Source organism: Lycium barbarum, chromosome 10 (assembly GCF_019175385.1).
Source record: "Lycium barbarum isolate Lr01 chromosome 10, ASM1917538v2, whole genome shotgun sequence".
Classification (NCBI taxonomy): domain Eukaryota; kingdom Viridiplantae; phylum Streptophyta; class Magnoliopsida; order Solanales; family Solanaceae; genus Lycium; species Lycium barbarum.
In genome coordinates, this window is record NC_083346.1 from 31,592,238 (window position 1) to 31,605,708 (window position 13,471).

The 13,471-nt window shown below is 36.3% G+C and overlaps 2 protein-coding genes and 1 pseudogene across 3 annotated transcripts; 2 read left to right on the forward strand and 1 right to left on the reverse strand.

Moving 5' to 3' along the window:
* The first annotated feature begins 353 nt into the window (after positions 1-353).
* On the forward strand, positions 354-9,460 carry LOC132613803 (protein TRIGALACTOSYLDIACYLGLYCEROL 3, chloroplastic). Of its 2 annotated transcripts, none has more exons than XM_060328044.1 (10): positions 354-870; positions 3,014-3,142; positions 4,020-4,115; positions 4,235-4,312; positions 4,420-4,481; positions 4,640-4,715; positions 5,021-5,128; positions 8,166-8,341; positions 8,426-8,510; positions 8,913-9,460. In XM_060328044.1, exons 1-10 carry the CDS (start codon positions 646-648, stop codon positions 8,952-8,954), a joined length of 1,077 nt encoding a protein of 358 aa, XP_060184027.1. In that variant the 5' UTR covers positions 354-645; the 3' UTR covers positions 8,955-9,460. The 2 variants fall into 2 exon arrangements, with proteins under 2 accessions (XP_060184027.1, XP_060184026.1); XM_060328043.1 differs by having other exon boundaries at positions 355-870; positions 3,011-3,142.
* On the forward strand, positions 2,542-2,665 carry LOC132616265 (U1 spliceosomal RNA; annotated as a pseudogene).
* Positions 9,461-10,570: 1,110 nt separating the features above from the next.
* Positions 10,571-13,285, reverse strand: LOC132615109 (receptor-like protein CLAVATA2). Its single transcript, XM_060329664.1, has one exon. It carries the CDS (start codon positions 13,110-13,112, stop codon positions 10,902-10,904), a length of 2,211 nt encoding a protein of 736 aa, XP_060185647.1. The 5' UTR covers positions 13,113-13,285; the 3' UTR covers positions 10,571-10,901.
* Between the last annotated feature and the right edge of the window lie 186 nt (positions 13,286-13,471).

The window sequence follows — 13,471 nt, forward strand, 5'->3', positions numbered from 1 at the left end:
ATTATTGTCTCAATAGATTTATGTTTTTATATTAGTCTTTCCAATATGTAGGTCAGTTGATCAAACTATATTATAATATTATGCCTTTTTAACATTTATCGTCATCAAATTTTGCAATTATTAGCTTTTATATGACGCTTTGATTATTTCGATCCCCAACATTTTTTACGCTTGTTACGTGTCCAATCAAATAGTCTTTACTTCCGATATAACAAATACAGATGTAATGGTATGTATCATATCATAAAAATAACAACTTACAACTTTGAATTAATATTAATCCCGTTGGATCAAGCCTATAGAGAAAGGAAAAAGGAAAAATATACTATAGTGCCAGTGTGCAACATAGGCCAGGGGTCGGTGATTGTTTGATGGTAAAAAATAAGAAGCACTATAGTTGCAAGAAACCAACAAATATATATGCCCCCTTCCTCCGAGCATTCCGCAATGCTGCTCAAGCCTCTTTCTTTCTTTTCATTGACCACTTATTGAGAGTAACCAATCCAATATCATTTCCCAGATTTATCCTTCAAATTCAATCCAATTTTCATGGTTCTTGACTCCAAATCCAATCTGGGTCAGTGCCAGAATTTCCCATCATAAATTCTCCAAAGTGGGGTTTTTGTTTTGTTTCCCATCACTCAAATGGTTTCAATTGTGGGTTCTGTTATTATGTCACCTACTCTCAACATTTGCAAAAGCAACAGTTGCCCCTCTTCTTACAAGAAAACATATTTTCCTAATTCTAATTTGGAAAAGCCATTCTTGGTGAGTTATAGGAAGGATAAAGGGACTGTTTGTGCTTGTGTTGCACCTCCTAGGGACTACAAAGCTGCTGATTCTGATCGCTTTTCCAACACAAGATTCAATGTAAGATAAAAATGATTCTTGATTTTTGGGTTATGTTTTGTAATTCACATATGCATTTCTGCTGCATATGCTGCTATTGTTGTCTTACTTTCTTTTTTAGTGTGTCCCAAAAAGAGTGTCTCCTTTTATAGTTAGTAAGTTAACAATTCAAGTACATTACTCATATTTTAAAGTTAGGACCACAAGATTCAAGAGTCTCTTTTTATTCCTTAAATTTTGTGCCCAGTCAAACTAAGACATTACATTGGGACGGAGGGGTATGGTATTTGATGGGACACAAAGTTTAGGATGTTGAATTGGATTTATAATTTGTATTAGCTATAGCAGAAGAAAATAATGATTCATAATTAGTTTGATATAAAACATCACATCAAAGTTAAAATTTGAATAGTTTAATAATTTTGAATGATTGGGAGTTATGGAACTTTTATAGAAATGGGAAGGTGTAGTACATTTTAGGCCACCCCAAAAGAGAAAGGATGTCATATAATTTGGGATAGTGAGAGAACTAGTAGTATGTGCCAGAGTTTCATGAATCATGTTGGATTAAGGTAGTTTCTGAAATTGCTGTGTGTGTCGGTGGATTTTTTGGTTCTCCTAGGCAAGGTGGTCGAGTGTTGAGAATGAAGTATAAGTTGGAGTGCCAAAGTAGAAAAGGTCTATCTTTTGCATGCTAGTGGTTCCATAATGCTAATGCCTTTGTTGGCACACTTCTCTTTTGGACTCCATTTGGTACTAGAAAAATAGTTTCTGCTGGTGAGCTATTCCCAACATCTGTTGTCTTAAACATGGGAAAATTGACTTCAATCAAATACAGAAAGGTGACCTTTCATAGTGGATGTAATACATATTCCCCTAATTTTCACTGGTTTTACTGTAAACACTAATCAGAAATACTATTTCAAAATTTTAATTATCTATTCAAAAAAGCACTAATCTGAAATATTACATTTTTCTGATCTTCATGGACAAACCAACATACTCCCTCCGTTTCAATTTGTTTGTCTTACTTTCTTTTTTAGTCTGTTTAAAAAAGTATGTCACTTTCTATAATTAGTAACTCTTTACAATCAACATCCTATGTGGCATATTTAAGACCACAAGATTCAAAGGGCACTTTATTTTCTTAAACTCCATGCTGAGTCAAACTAAGACATACAAATTGAAATGGAGGGAGGAAAAAATAGTTTAGAGGACTTTACTAAAGCATTTTCCACGAGAAGCAGTCATATGGACAACAAGTACAGTGTTGGTGAAATCATGGTCTCCTAAATTCATCTTTTGGATCTATACAAGTGCTTTAAATATTTAAGCACAGAAATAAGACCAGAGAGAGAGAGAGAGAGAAGCAGAAGCCAGAAGGGAAAGAGTAGAAGGCCAAGACAAGAACCCTGAGTAGGCAGAACACATACTGAACAATGGTGGGCTAAGGGGAATGTGGGTGGACTTCTATGTTGGTCTGGGAGAGTTCCAAATAAGGATGAGGGATTCCTATAATAACTGGTTGAGTCGGGATATGCCATGGGTGCTCAAACAGTGATGAGACTTGATTTCTCATTGCAAAAGTTGCTAATAGTATCCCTTTTGTTAGATACTCAAGTCAAAACCTTTTCCACTAGGATGTCAAAGTTAATTTTCATGCCCAAAGACAGTGCTATCATGGAGCACGCATTACTTACCTTGTCAGGGTCAATGGGTGATCAAGAAGGTCCATGACCTAGGTTGGTGATCTCCACTGAACTTGGGAGAGGTACCACTCTAAGATTGGCTCAAGTGGTCGAGCCTATGGCGTTACAGCATTAAAAGAACCCAAGAAGCATGCGGTTTTGGGCTCCCATTTTAGAGAACTCTTCCAGGATATCTTTTAAATTTTGGTACTTATAAATACATAATGCTTGTTGCTTTTGTTGGAATCTCATTAGATGGCACTTTTTATTACACCATTCTCAACGAGCGAATCTTTGCGTTAGCGAATTTTTGTGCTAGCATGTTTTTTTTTCCAGATAAATGATTGTCTGCTGGATATTTTTTTATTAGAACATAGATGAATTTCTTTGCATTTAGCAGATGGTGACAACATTTGAATCCTGCGTAGTTTACTGTATCTTCCTTGATTTTGCTCTTCGTCTTGTTTGAGTAGCAGGAATCTGCTAAATCGGAGAATGTGAGCTTGTTGAGAGAGCCTGAAGATGAGTCAGATGTGCTTATTGAGTGTAGAAACGTGTGCAAGTCATTTGGCGACAAGCATATCTTAAGAGGTGTGAGCTTAAAGGTGAACTTTCATTTATTTCCTTTGGCAACTGCTTGTATGCACCTTGGGCATTTAAATCCTGTCTATTCTACTTCAGCGACTGAAGAAAGGTGATATTATATCAGGGGCTTTCATGCAAACAATGACTGGAAGGTGTTCTAGTGAATGATTTCCTACTTATGTGTTATCATTGGAAAGTTGATATAATGAATAATTTTATTGATGGTTTACACTAAACTTGCCTTGCTTCCCACTTCTTAGGTTGGTTAAAAAGGATCTTTTTCTTTCCTGTGTTTGCTAGTCTGATATTGTATTCTTGCTTACTTGTGCCGGCCAGCAAGAGAGGATGCAAATCTATTTATGTTATTAGAAACGGTTTTATATGCAATCTTTGCATTACAGATTCCAAAATAAGAGCGATAGAGTTAGATTGCATAAGTTTGCTTGAGGTAGCGATTTAGCTGATAAAGATGTGTAAAGCAAATGTGTGATAAACCAGTAGTTTATAATTAATTGTTTGTGATAAGTAAGAGTTCCTAGGGGTGAAGTTAATTTTTGTAACTCTCAATTTGTTTGAGATATTGGGTCTTGCAATTTGGGATACTTTCTAATTGTTCTGTTAGAAGTTTTATGGAATACCCTAGACCCCACTTTTGGGATCACACTGGGTATGTTGTTGTTGTTGTTGTTGTTAAGTTTTATGGATTATGATTGAAATAGCAATAAATGTAGAAGTTAGAAACTTCACTTGAGGAAAGAAACTCGGTTGGCTACACTGAAACTGATTGCTTTTATTTCGTTACCTGAGTTATTGGGTTCTATGTTCATGATTTCTCGTTCTTTGCATTTGTGAAAGTGCTGACAACCTTTAATCACCGCTCTTTACCCTCTGTTACAGATCAGACATGGTGAGGCTGTTGGAATTATTGGGCCTTCTGGCACTGGGAAATCAACAATCTTAAAGATAATGGCTGGCCTTCTTGCTCCAGATAAAGTATGAGTGCATTATGGTTCTCTTGTGGCCTGTGTTTGTCTCAGAATACAGCTGCGTGATATCTGAAAATTTTGAATTTTGATCCCATTATCTCTGCTAATAGGCTTCACTGAATGCAGGGGGAGGTTTTAATCCGAGGTAAACTGCGTAATGGATTAGTGAGTGATGAGGAAATTTCTGGGCTTAGGATTGGCTTAGTAAGTTACATGTTCCGAGCTCTTTTTTGATGTCCAGTGAAGTTGTACTATGGAGATACTTCTTGAATTTTTTTGTAATCTTATAAACATATACATCCCCATAACAGGTGTTTCAGAGTGCTGCGCTTTTTGATTCATTAACTGTTCGTGAAAATGTTGGTTTCTTGCTGTAAGATACTCTCAACGCTCTTATTATCCCAAAAAGAAAAGATATTCTCAGCTCTACTGAATTCTGAAGTTTTTCTGTTAGCTATACTGATTAGAAATCAGAAAATCCAGTTTATGCATACATAGATTAACTGGATCATCTTCTCCTTGGAATTTTAGATATGAGAATTCAACTATGCCAGAGGATCAAATTGCACAGCTTGTAACTGAAACTTTAGCTGCTGTTGGTTTGAAGGTATGGGCAATGATAGACATATATATATAATAATGATGTCCATTTTTTCATTAAATAAATGCATCCAGGCTTCCAACTTAGTGTGTCAATGAAAATAGTTTAACTTTGAAAGTGCTATCTGCATTATCACTTCAAGTATCTCCCACTCTCTCGCAGTAGGGAGATGCCTTCTGCTTTTTGCTCTTCTGTTCTTTGGGTAGAGTGAATCAAAGAAGGGAACAGAGGATTCATCATTATAGTAATAAATTTACTTTATGATGATTGATTTTTTGTAGATGCCAATTTTTAGTTCTATTTCTATGCAGGAAGTTGAAGACCGATTACCCTCTGAATTATCTGGTGGTATGAAGAAAAGAGTTGCTCTAGCTCGTTCCATAATTTTTGATACCACGAAAGACGTAGTAGAGCCAGAGGTATGTTACAGGTGCTTTATGACATGATCATCAGTTCCTTTTTGCTAGCGTTTGTAATTCTGCTACATGGATTGTTGTAATCTAGTTAACTCTTTTTTCTTCGTGCTTTCTCTGTGGTCTGAATGCTACAAGCATCTGTGCATGTTAGTCCCTTTGTCCCAAATCATCGTCCACTTTGGGTTTTGGGAGTCAACTTGTAGTGTCTTTCATGTGGTTCTGAATTGGTAAAAAAAAAAAAAATTAAGTGAAGGATTTATTGACTTCCAACTTAACTCATAAAGGTGGTCTAAATGACACGAGAAAATGGAAAAATGGATAACGTATTATGGAGATAGCACTACTGAATTAATTGTCGAAGGGATGTGATGTTTTTAAACTTGAGGTGCCCCCATTCTCCTGGAATACCTTTGCTGAACCTCGTTATAGTTATGTAATCAAGAAAGCGTTTATTACTGTTGGTTGAGTTCACTCTTACTCCTTTGACTCTGTTTGTGCTGTTGAGATTTGAGAAAAGGATTGGGTGTCCAATTGGTATTGTAATATTGTTCAGAATCATACTATAGACGGAAAAACAAAGTGAAGTTCACATCTGATCTTCTAGGCAAGTTTAATGATTGATGAATTTTACGCCATAAAGAAGATATGAGTGTAATTTCCAAGCAAAAGGAAAGGATGCCTGCCAAATACAGTTTATTGCTGATTGTGCAGTGTCAAACTGTCAATAAATGTTTTCTGCCATCCCTTTTTACATTACAGATGTTGCAGCTATACATGTCTAAATGGATGGCATAGTTAGTCAGGATTCCGACCCAGCTAGCTAAGGATTGAGGCGTAATCGATGTTGTTGTATTTATTGATAGTTTCTTTGTTGAAAAAATATCAATGGATCTTTATATTTTAAAAAACTATCAGTGGATGTTTTACAAAAATCTGTAATGCAAAAGAGTTATGATGCGTATCCTGATCCTCGTAGATGTATAGACACACAATCGCATATTCATACCTTCCTAGAGTGCAAAATAAGTGTTCATGTTTGCTAAAAGATGCAGTGCTCTAACTTAAAAAAATAAAAGAGTCACAACTCTGTAATGCAAAAGAGTTATGATGCGTATCCTGATCCTCATAGATGTATAGACACACAATCGCATATTCATACCTTTCCTAGACTGCAAAATAAGTGTTCATGTTTGCTAAAAGATGCAGTGCTCTAACTTAAAAAAACATAATAAAAAACACAGTAACTGTTTTACAAAAATCTATAATGCAAAAGGGTTGTGGTGCATATCCTGACCATGGTGGATGTATTGACGCACAGGTCGTATATTCATTCCTTCTAGAGTGACAAGTACGAAATTCTCTAGTTTGCTCAAGATGCAGTTCTCTATGGTTCTTTTGGGTCGTTTTGTTGTTGTTAAGTTTTGTTTTTCGGAGTTAAGAATACTACATTGAAGTTTTATCATGTAGGAGTAACACACATCCCCATGTGGTTTCAAGTATTTTATTTATACCTATTTTCTTTCATATTTTGTTACACAAGAATCCCTTTGCAGTATGCAAATCCGAAATATTTGCCCATTATGTATGAATTTTGCCTTTTTCTATTAGTTTTGTACCAAAAGTACCTTTTTGTTTTTCTGAAGTCATTAGGAGCGTAAAATCGTTCCTTTCATGTTATTTGCATTCTTTAAATAATACACTTGCACGAACGGTGACCATTAAAACAAATTAAAAAATGGAACTAAAAGCCACAAAGTGACCAAGCAAAGTCTATTAGTTTGATCATTTTTAAGCTTGTATTTGCCTACTCATCATGTAACCTCTTTAATTTTGTTTTTCTTTGGAAGTATAAGAAAATTATTTGAAGAAGTTTAATGAGGGATTGTAGGATCTAGATTCATATCCACCAAAATAAGAGAAGATATATTTATTATACAAAAGAATAGGTTAATGTATAAGGAGCAAATATATCCGATTTGTTATACGGACTTGGAAGGAGGAAGGTTTATTCAATATGAACTTCAAGGGAGACCACGGGATGGTATGTGTAATTAACTCTGTTATTTCCTTTTCCAATAAGTAGAACCTTTCCTGTCTTTTAACTTCACAGTGCACTGGACAATTTAATTGTAGCACGCTTGATAGACCTCTATCTCTGGTAAGCCTGGAGATCAGCCTCCTTAATTCAAAGTTGAGAGATTCTTTTTAACAATGTCCAGATAAAGATGGATAGACGAGAGGTCAAACTGAAACCCTTGGTGATAACAACAATCAGCGGGACTGCTTTAGGTATTGAGTCTTCTACGCTGGACATTGGCTCTTCTGTAGTAACATAGTGGACTATTCCAATAGAACGGTGTAGTCAAACCAGCTTTGTCCATATCATTGAGCATCCTAGTTTTTATAAAAGGTCCATCATTATTAATTCAGATCGATACATGCTGTGTTTATGCATCAGCCAAATTAACTGTTAAAAGTTGGGGCTTCTTTATTAGGTTTATGATATATGCTGCAAATCAACCATTTACATAGGACAGGATGTTTAAGAACTCGAAGGGACTTGGAAAAAAAAAGAACTCAAAAGGAAGGGAGGGGGGTGGGGGGGGGGGGGGGGGGTTGGGTTTAGTAAACATTAAACCAAGAATATGAAATGAGAGGGCACATAATGTGATCTCTAGGTAACAGAACACATCGATGATTCTATCCTTTGGAAACAAGTTTTTGGTATATATGGTGGGGTGCTCATTGTCTCCTGATGGAATTTGTTTAGGGTACCCCATGATGGGATAGTTTGATAGCAAGCAATGTTGTTTTCTACTTTCTTCATGATGTCACACTGTACCCTATATAACCCCTTTTTTTTTTTTGGATGAAAAACCATGCCGTTGCGGTTTTATGTATCTTATTCTTTTTCATTGGAAAATTCTTTGTCTCGCTGGTTCCCTCATGTTTTCAGGCTGGTTGGAAATGAATGGTACTTTTGGAATATATTTACTGCATGATCAACCAAGTAATCTCAATTACATGCATTGCTGAGTAGGTGCTCTTGTATGACGAACCAACAGCTGGGCTTGATCCGATTGCATCAACTGTTGTGGAAGATCTCATTCGCTCAGTTCACGTGGCAGGCAAGGATGCACTTGGGAAGCCTGGGAATATTGCATCTTATGTTGTTGTCACACATCAACACAGTACTATTAAAAGAGCGGTTGACAGGTTCGGATTCTTCTTGTTTTTAGACATGTTTATTTGTTGCTTATTCTACAAACCATTATTAACTTCGAGGTTCCCTTTGTGCAGGCTAATATTTCTTTATGAAGGGAAGGTCGTCTGGCAAGGCATGACTCATGAATTCTCCACATCAGCTAATCCTATTGTTCGGCAGGTAATGATGGTCATGGTTAGATTTTGTTTTAGTAAAACTGTATGCTGATTTCTTATATTACAAGCATGGAGTAAGATATAACTTACCGTGCCATCTGAATCAACCTTCTGTTTACGAATTAGTCCTAATTTTCTTTAACTTAAAATCTCAATATTTAGAAACTATACAAAAGGTAGTATAAGTTGAAATTGTCCGTATCGAAGTTGTTAAGTATACACTCTAAATATTGCTACTCAAATTTCACTTATCAGAAAATTCCAAGCATTTTGGGAACAGAGGGAATATTAATTGATTGTTTGAATGGATAAAGAGATCCACTGATGGAAAATTTACATGGTTTCTTCAGTTATTTGCCTCTTCTGGGTGCGATTTTAAGCCGTTCTTTGTTTCATTGCTTGTCAGTTTGCATCAGGGAGCTTGGATGGTCCTATTAGATATATTTAGCTTCGGCTGCCACATCAAATACAAGAAATACATGGTTGTACTCGTATAGAGTTGGTATTACTTATTCGTACACCAGCTTGCTACTTTAAGGCTGACCTTGTCAGTTCTCAAGCTACGGTGGAGATCAACGCGAGGTGTTAGCCTGAAAAGTAGTTGCGTTTGCAGTTCTTATTTTGCTGGGCCTGCTCCCGTGAATCTGCACGTCATAGAAGAAATTTATTGTTTTATTTCACTTTTCTTCGTCCCTCTTATTTTCTTCACATTCATTTTTGTAATTGGCCTCCATATTAAGAGTATTGAGAAATCCAACTGTGGAATCATGTTATAACAGGATAGCAACTTGATAGTAGGAATCGTGTTGAAACGACTTGCGATCTTTTTCTTCTTTCGATTTGGTTATATGGATTATAGTAATTTTGATTACTTTATCATTAGTACCAAATTGTACAACATAATAGCAACTTTATAGCAAGGAATCATGTATAAATGACTCTGATCTTATTTCAGCTTCGTTATGTACATTATAGCAATCTTTGATTCCTTTTATCACTACAAATTGTATAACATGATGGCATCTTGATAGCAAGGAATCAAGTCGAAATGGCTATACTTTTTTTAATTTAATCATATGCATGATAGAACTTTTATTACTTTATCTCTACTTCCAATTATTCCAAGGATGAGGACAAATTCTTCCTGCAACACTTATAAGGAATAAGTTCCATGACACTACAAAAAGGAAAATAAATTCCATGCTTGAAGACCGATGATTTGATATGCTTGGAATGATGTAAAAATGCTTGGAAGCTATCGCGAAAAAGTTTATGTTTGTTTAAGATATTGAGGTAAAGTAGGAATATATGACATCGAACAGATGTTATGCAATTGAATTGGAAAGTTGATTTGGAGCCATTAAATTCTTTACAACATGACAATGACTCCTAATATATACATGTGAAACGTTCAAATGAAGAAATAGAGTAGGGAGCATTTCCCCTTCAATGAATTTTACGCAGCGCAAATTTGAATTACTCAAGCCAGTAAAATTCGGATATTAGATGGTTATACCAAAAAATCGGAATACTCTTTGGACTTTGGTGGTTCAAGACCTTCCATGTCCTTGATGGTATGGCAGCTCAAATAAGAATATTGTCAAGTGTAGGACGCCTGGTGCCCGCCCCTAGATTATGTCTTTTTATGCCAAGTGAATCTTACCCAATGCAAATTCATTAGTCGCACCAGTGAGTTCCGATTATTGGATGCTTAAAGCGAAAAAAAAAAAGTCTGAAGGTGCTGCATAGATAATAAAATTGCAGAATGAAATCTGAAATCTTTTTGGAATTACTTGTTTGAAAAACACCACCATGAAATGTGTGTGATATCAAAAGAACTGAAAAATTGATGAAATTCTAGTTTCTGTATCATTAAGCAGTCCTACTTGTCTCAAGTTAAAGTGACAGGAATAAAGAGTAAACAAAATATTTCCACTTATCAACTAGAAGTCTCATAGCTGGATTAATTTTGCATACTTACAATTATTCCCCTGGTTCTGATTGTTCTCAATTAGACAAAGCCATAGAAAAACTGTTCATCCTAAGTAGCATAGCAGAAAATGATCCAAGTCAAATATATAGTTTCATAGAATTTTGCATACTTGATTTTTGCTTCAAATAACATTACAACTCCAACAGCTCTAAGATTTCATGTGCTAATTAACACACAACTCTGAACATTAAGTTCAAAGAGAAACTAACTGTTAGTGGCATCGGTTCCTTGCTGATTTCTCGATGAAACCAATACGATACAAGCTGTTCCAAGGACTAAATCAACATGAACCATAGTTAACTACTAAAAACAAAGGGCTGGTTAGTAAACAAGACATGCTTGAAGCAGTTTTTGCTATATGATACAATTCATAAGTTGCTGTACAATGATCTCTTTTCACTTTCAACCTGCTAAACTTTTTGTCTGCAGAATACAGCTTCTTGTTCGAGATGAACAAAATAAAGCAACGACGCCAACATAGAAACTAACTAAAGCACTTATACAGAAAACCCAAACTGACAATGGTCCCTCTTCCATTTCCTCTTCATATTTCTTCCCTGGCTCTACTGGAAAAGTTCTCTGACAGACATTACCGGATGATTCCATACATAGGTTTGGATTGCCAGCAAATGCTCCGGGAAATTTTGAATAACCCCGCTTTGTAGGAACAACACCAGAGAAGAAATTATATGACAGATTTAAAACTGTCAAATTTCTTAGGACAGTAATATTTTCAGGGATGTGGCCAGATAAAGAATTATGTGACAAATCAAGCACCGTTAGCTTCTGCAACTTGCCTAAACTCCCGGGAACCGGACCATCAAGAAAATTGTATGACAAATTAAGGTATTCCAAACCATGTAATCCGAACAGACCCTCCGGAATTTCGCCATGAAGCAAATTTTCAGACAGATCAATTCCAATTGTGGTTGTGAGGTTATAGTTGAAGCTCAAACTAGTTCCATCAGCAACAAGGGAAAGTTTGATATCTAGGCTTCGAGCTGAAATTGATGGTGCTGCGCCAATGGTTTTTCCAATGTCGCCATTGTAGAAATTTGGACTAGTGTTAAAGTTACCATCCGGTATATATCCTGAGAACTTGTTTCCAGAAAAATCCAAAGTATGAATAGCCTGAAATGTAAACAACCAAGTTGGCAGAGATCCACTGAACTTGTTCCGAGAAAGGGAAAGGAATTTGAGGTTCGACCATTTGGTTATTGCATCATTTAGAGATCCTGAGAGATTGTTAGAGCTCAAATCAACAACTTCCAAGGACTTGCACCCTGCCAATGTCAGTGGGATCTCACCAGAAATCTTGTTGTTTCCAATATCAAATATCTTTAGACTATCCAACGCGTCAAGAACAGGCTGAATTTCACCGGAAAGATTATTACTGTTTAGTATCAGTGCCAATAGTTGGAAACAACCTACAATGTTCAAAGGGATCGAGCCAGTGAGGAAGTTATGTGAGAGATCAATCACTTGTAGATAGGTCAAATTACCAATCCTTTCTGGTATTTTGCCCGTAAGAAGATTGTAAGACAGAAACAATGCTTGCAAACTCTTCAATTCTGTTATTGTTACAGGAATATCACCAGAGAACCGATTATGAGAAAGGTCAAGAAGTAGAAGTCCAGACTTCTCTGATGCCTCGACAATCCTACTTGGAATCCTCCCCGATAGCTCGTTATAACTCAAGTCCAACATACACAACCTCTCCGAAAAAACCAGTCTTGGCGAGATACCATATCGCAATTCATTATGTGACAAGTTGAGCTGTGTCAAACCCCCAAGACTGGAGATACATGTCGGTATACCTCCAAGAATCGAATTGTTTGCTAAATTGAGAACGGTAAGCGATTCCCTTGACGAATATAGACAAGGCAAAGTACCCGATAACAAATTAGACTCAAGGTTAAGCGTCACCAACGCTTGGCGAAAATCACCCACATTTCCTGTTAAACTATTTTGAGACAAATCCAGATACTTCAAAGACATCAAGTTTAACAAGCTCTTAGGTATATCCCCATTAAAACTGTTAAAACCCAAGTTCAGTTTTTCAAGTGCTATTGAGAAATGGGTAAAATTCCCTATTTCACCACTCAACATGTTATGACTAAGGTCAAGCTCAATTAACTGGCTCATAGGTGCAAATGTACTACTACTAGGAAGATTAACATCAGTGAACATATTATAGCTAAGATCTAAACTCCTAAGACTCCACAACTTCCATAAACAAGATGGTATTTCACTATTAAAGCTATTATGAGACAACACAAGTGTTTCAAGAAAAGTGAGATTACACAAACAAGGATGAACCTGCCCTGATAAGTTGAAATGAGTGAGGTTGAGTCCAGTAACTCGGCCTGTCTGGTTGGACCGGGTTACACCAGTCCAGTTTGAAACAGGAACATTAACATCCCAACTTGATAACAAAGGGTTGTTGTCTTGGAAGTGTAACTTGAAGTGCAAAAGCAAAGACATGTCACTGTTTACAGGTTCAAGATTCACAACCCCGCTTGCATTAAGTGGGTTCAAGAAAGGGGAAAACAACAAGAATAGCAAGAAGATTGAAACTTTGAGCTCAATGAGTAAACCCCATGTTTCTGCCATGGAGGAAAATGAGCTAAGATTTGTGAAGTGTGTGTGTGTTTTTTGTGGGTGCTAAGGAAGGGGAAAGTGAGTTACTGTAGTGTATGTAGATAGAGAAGAGAGTGAGCTGAAAGTAGGTAGTTCATTGAGAGTCACCGCTAAAGAACCAACATTCTTTCTTGTTTCTTGTTTTCTTTTTTAATAATATATGGGTGCACTCTTTTTTTATCGAGGCACACCTTTGATAATTTCTACATGGTCAAATGTACCGTAATGCCCTTTCCAAAATTAAATACATATGTATCATCAATATTTCAGGAGGAAAATCCCATTTAACCCTTAAATCTTTTGAGCGTGGGAACAGTACTTCATTCACCTTT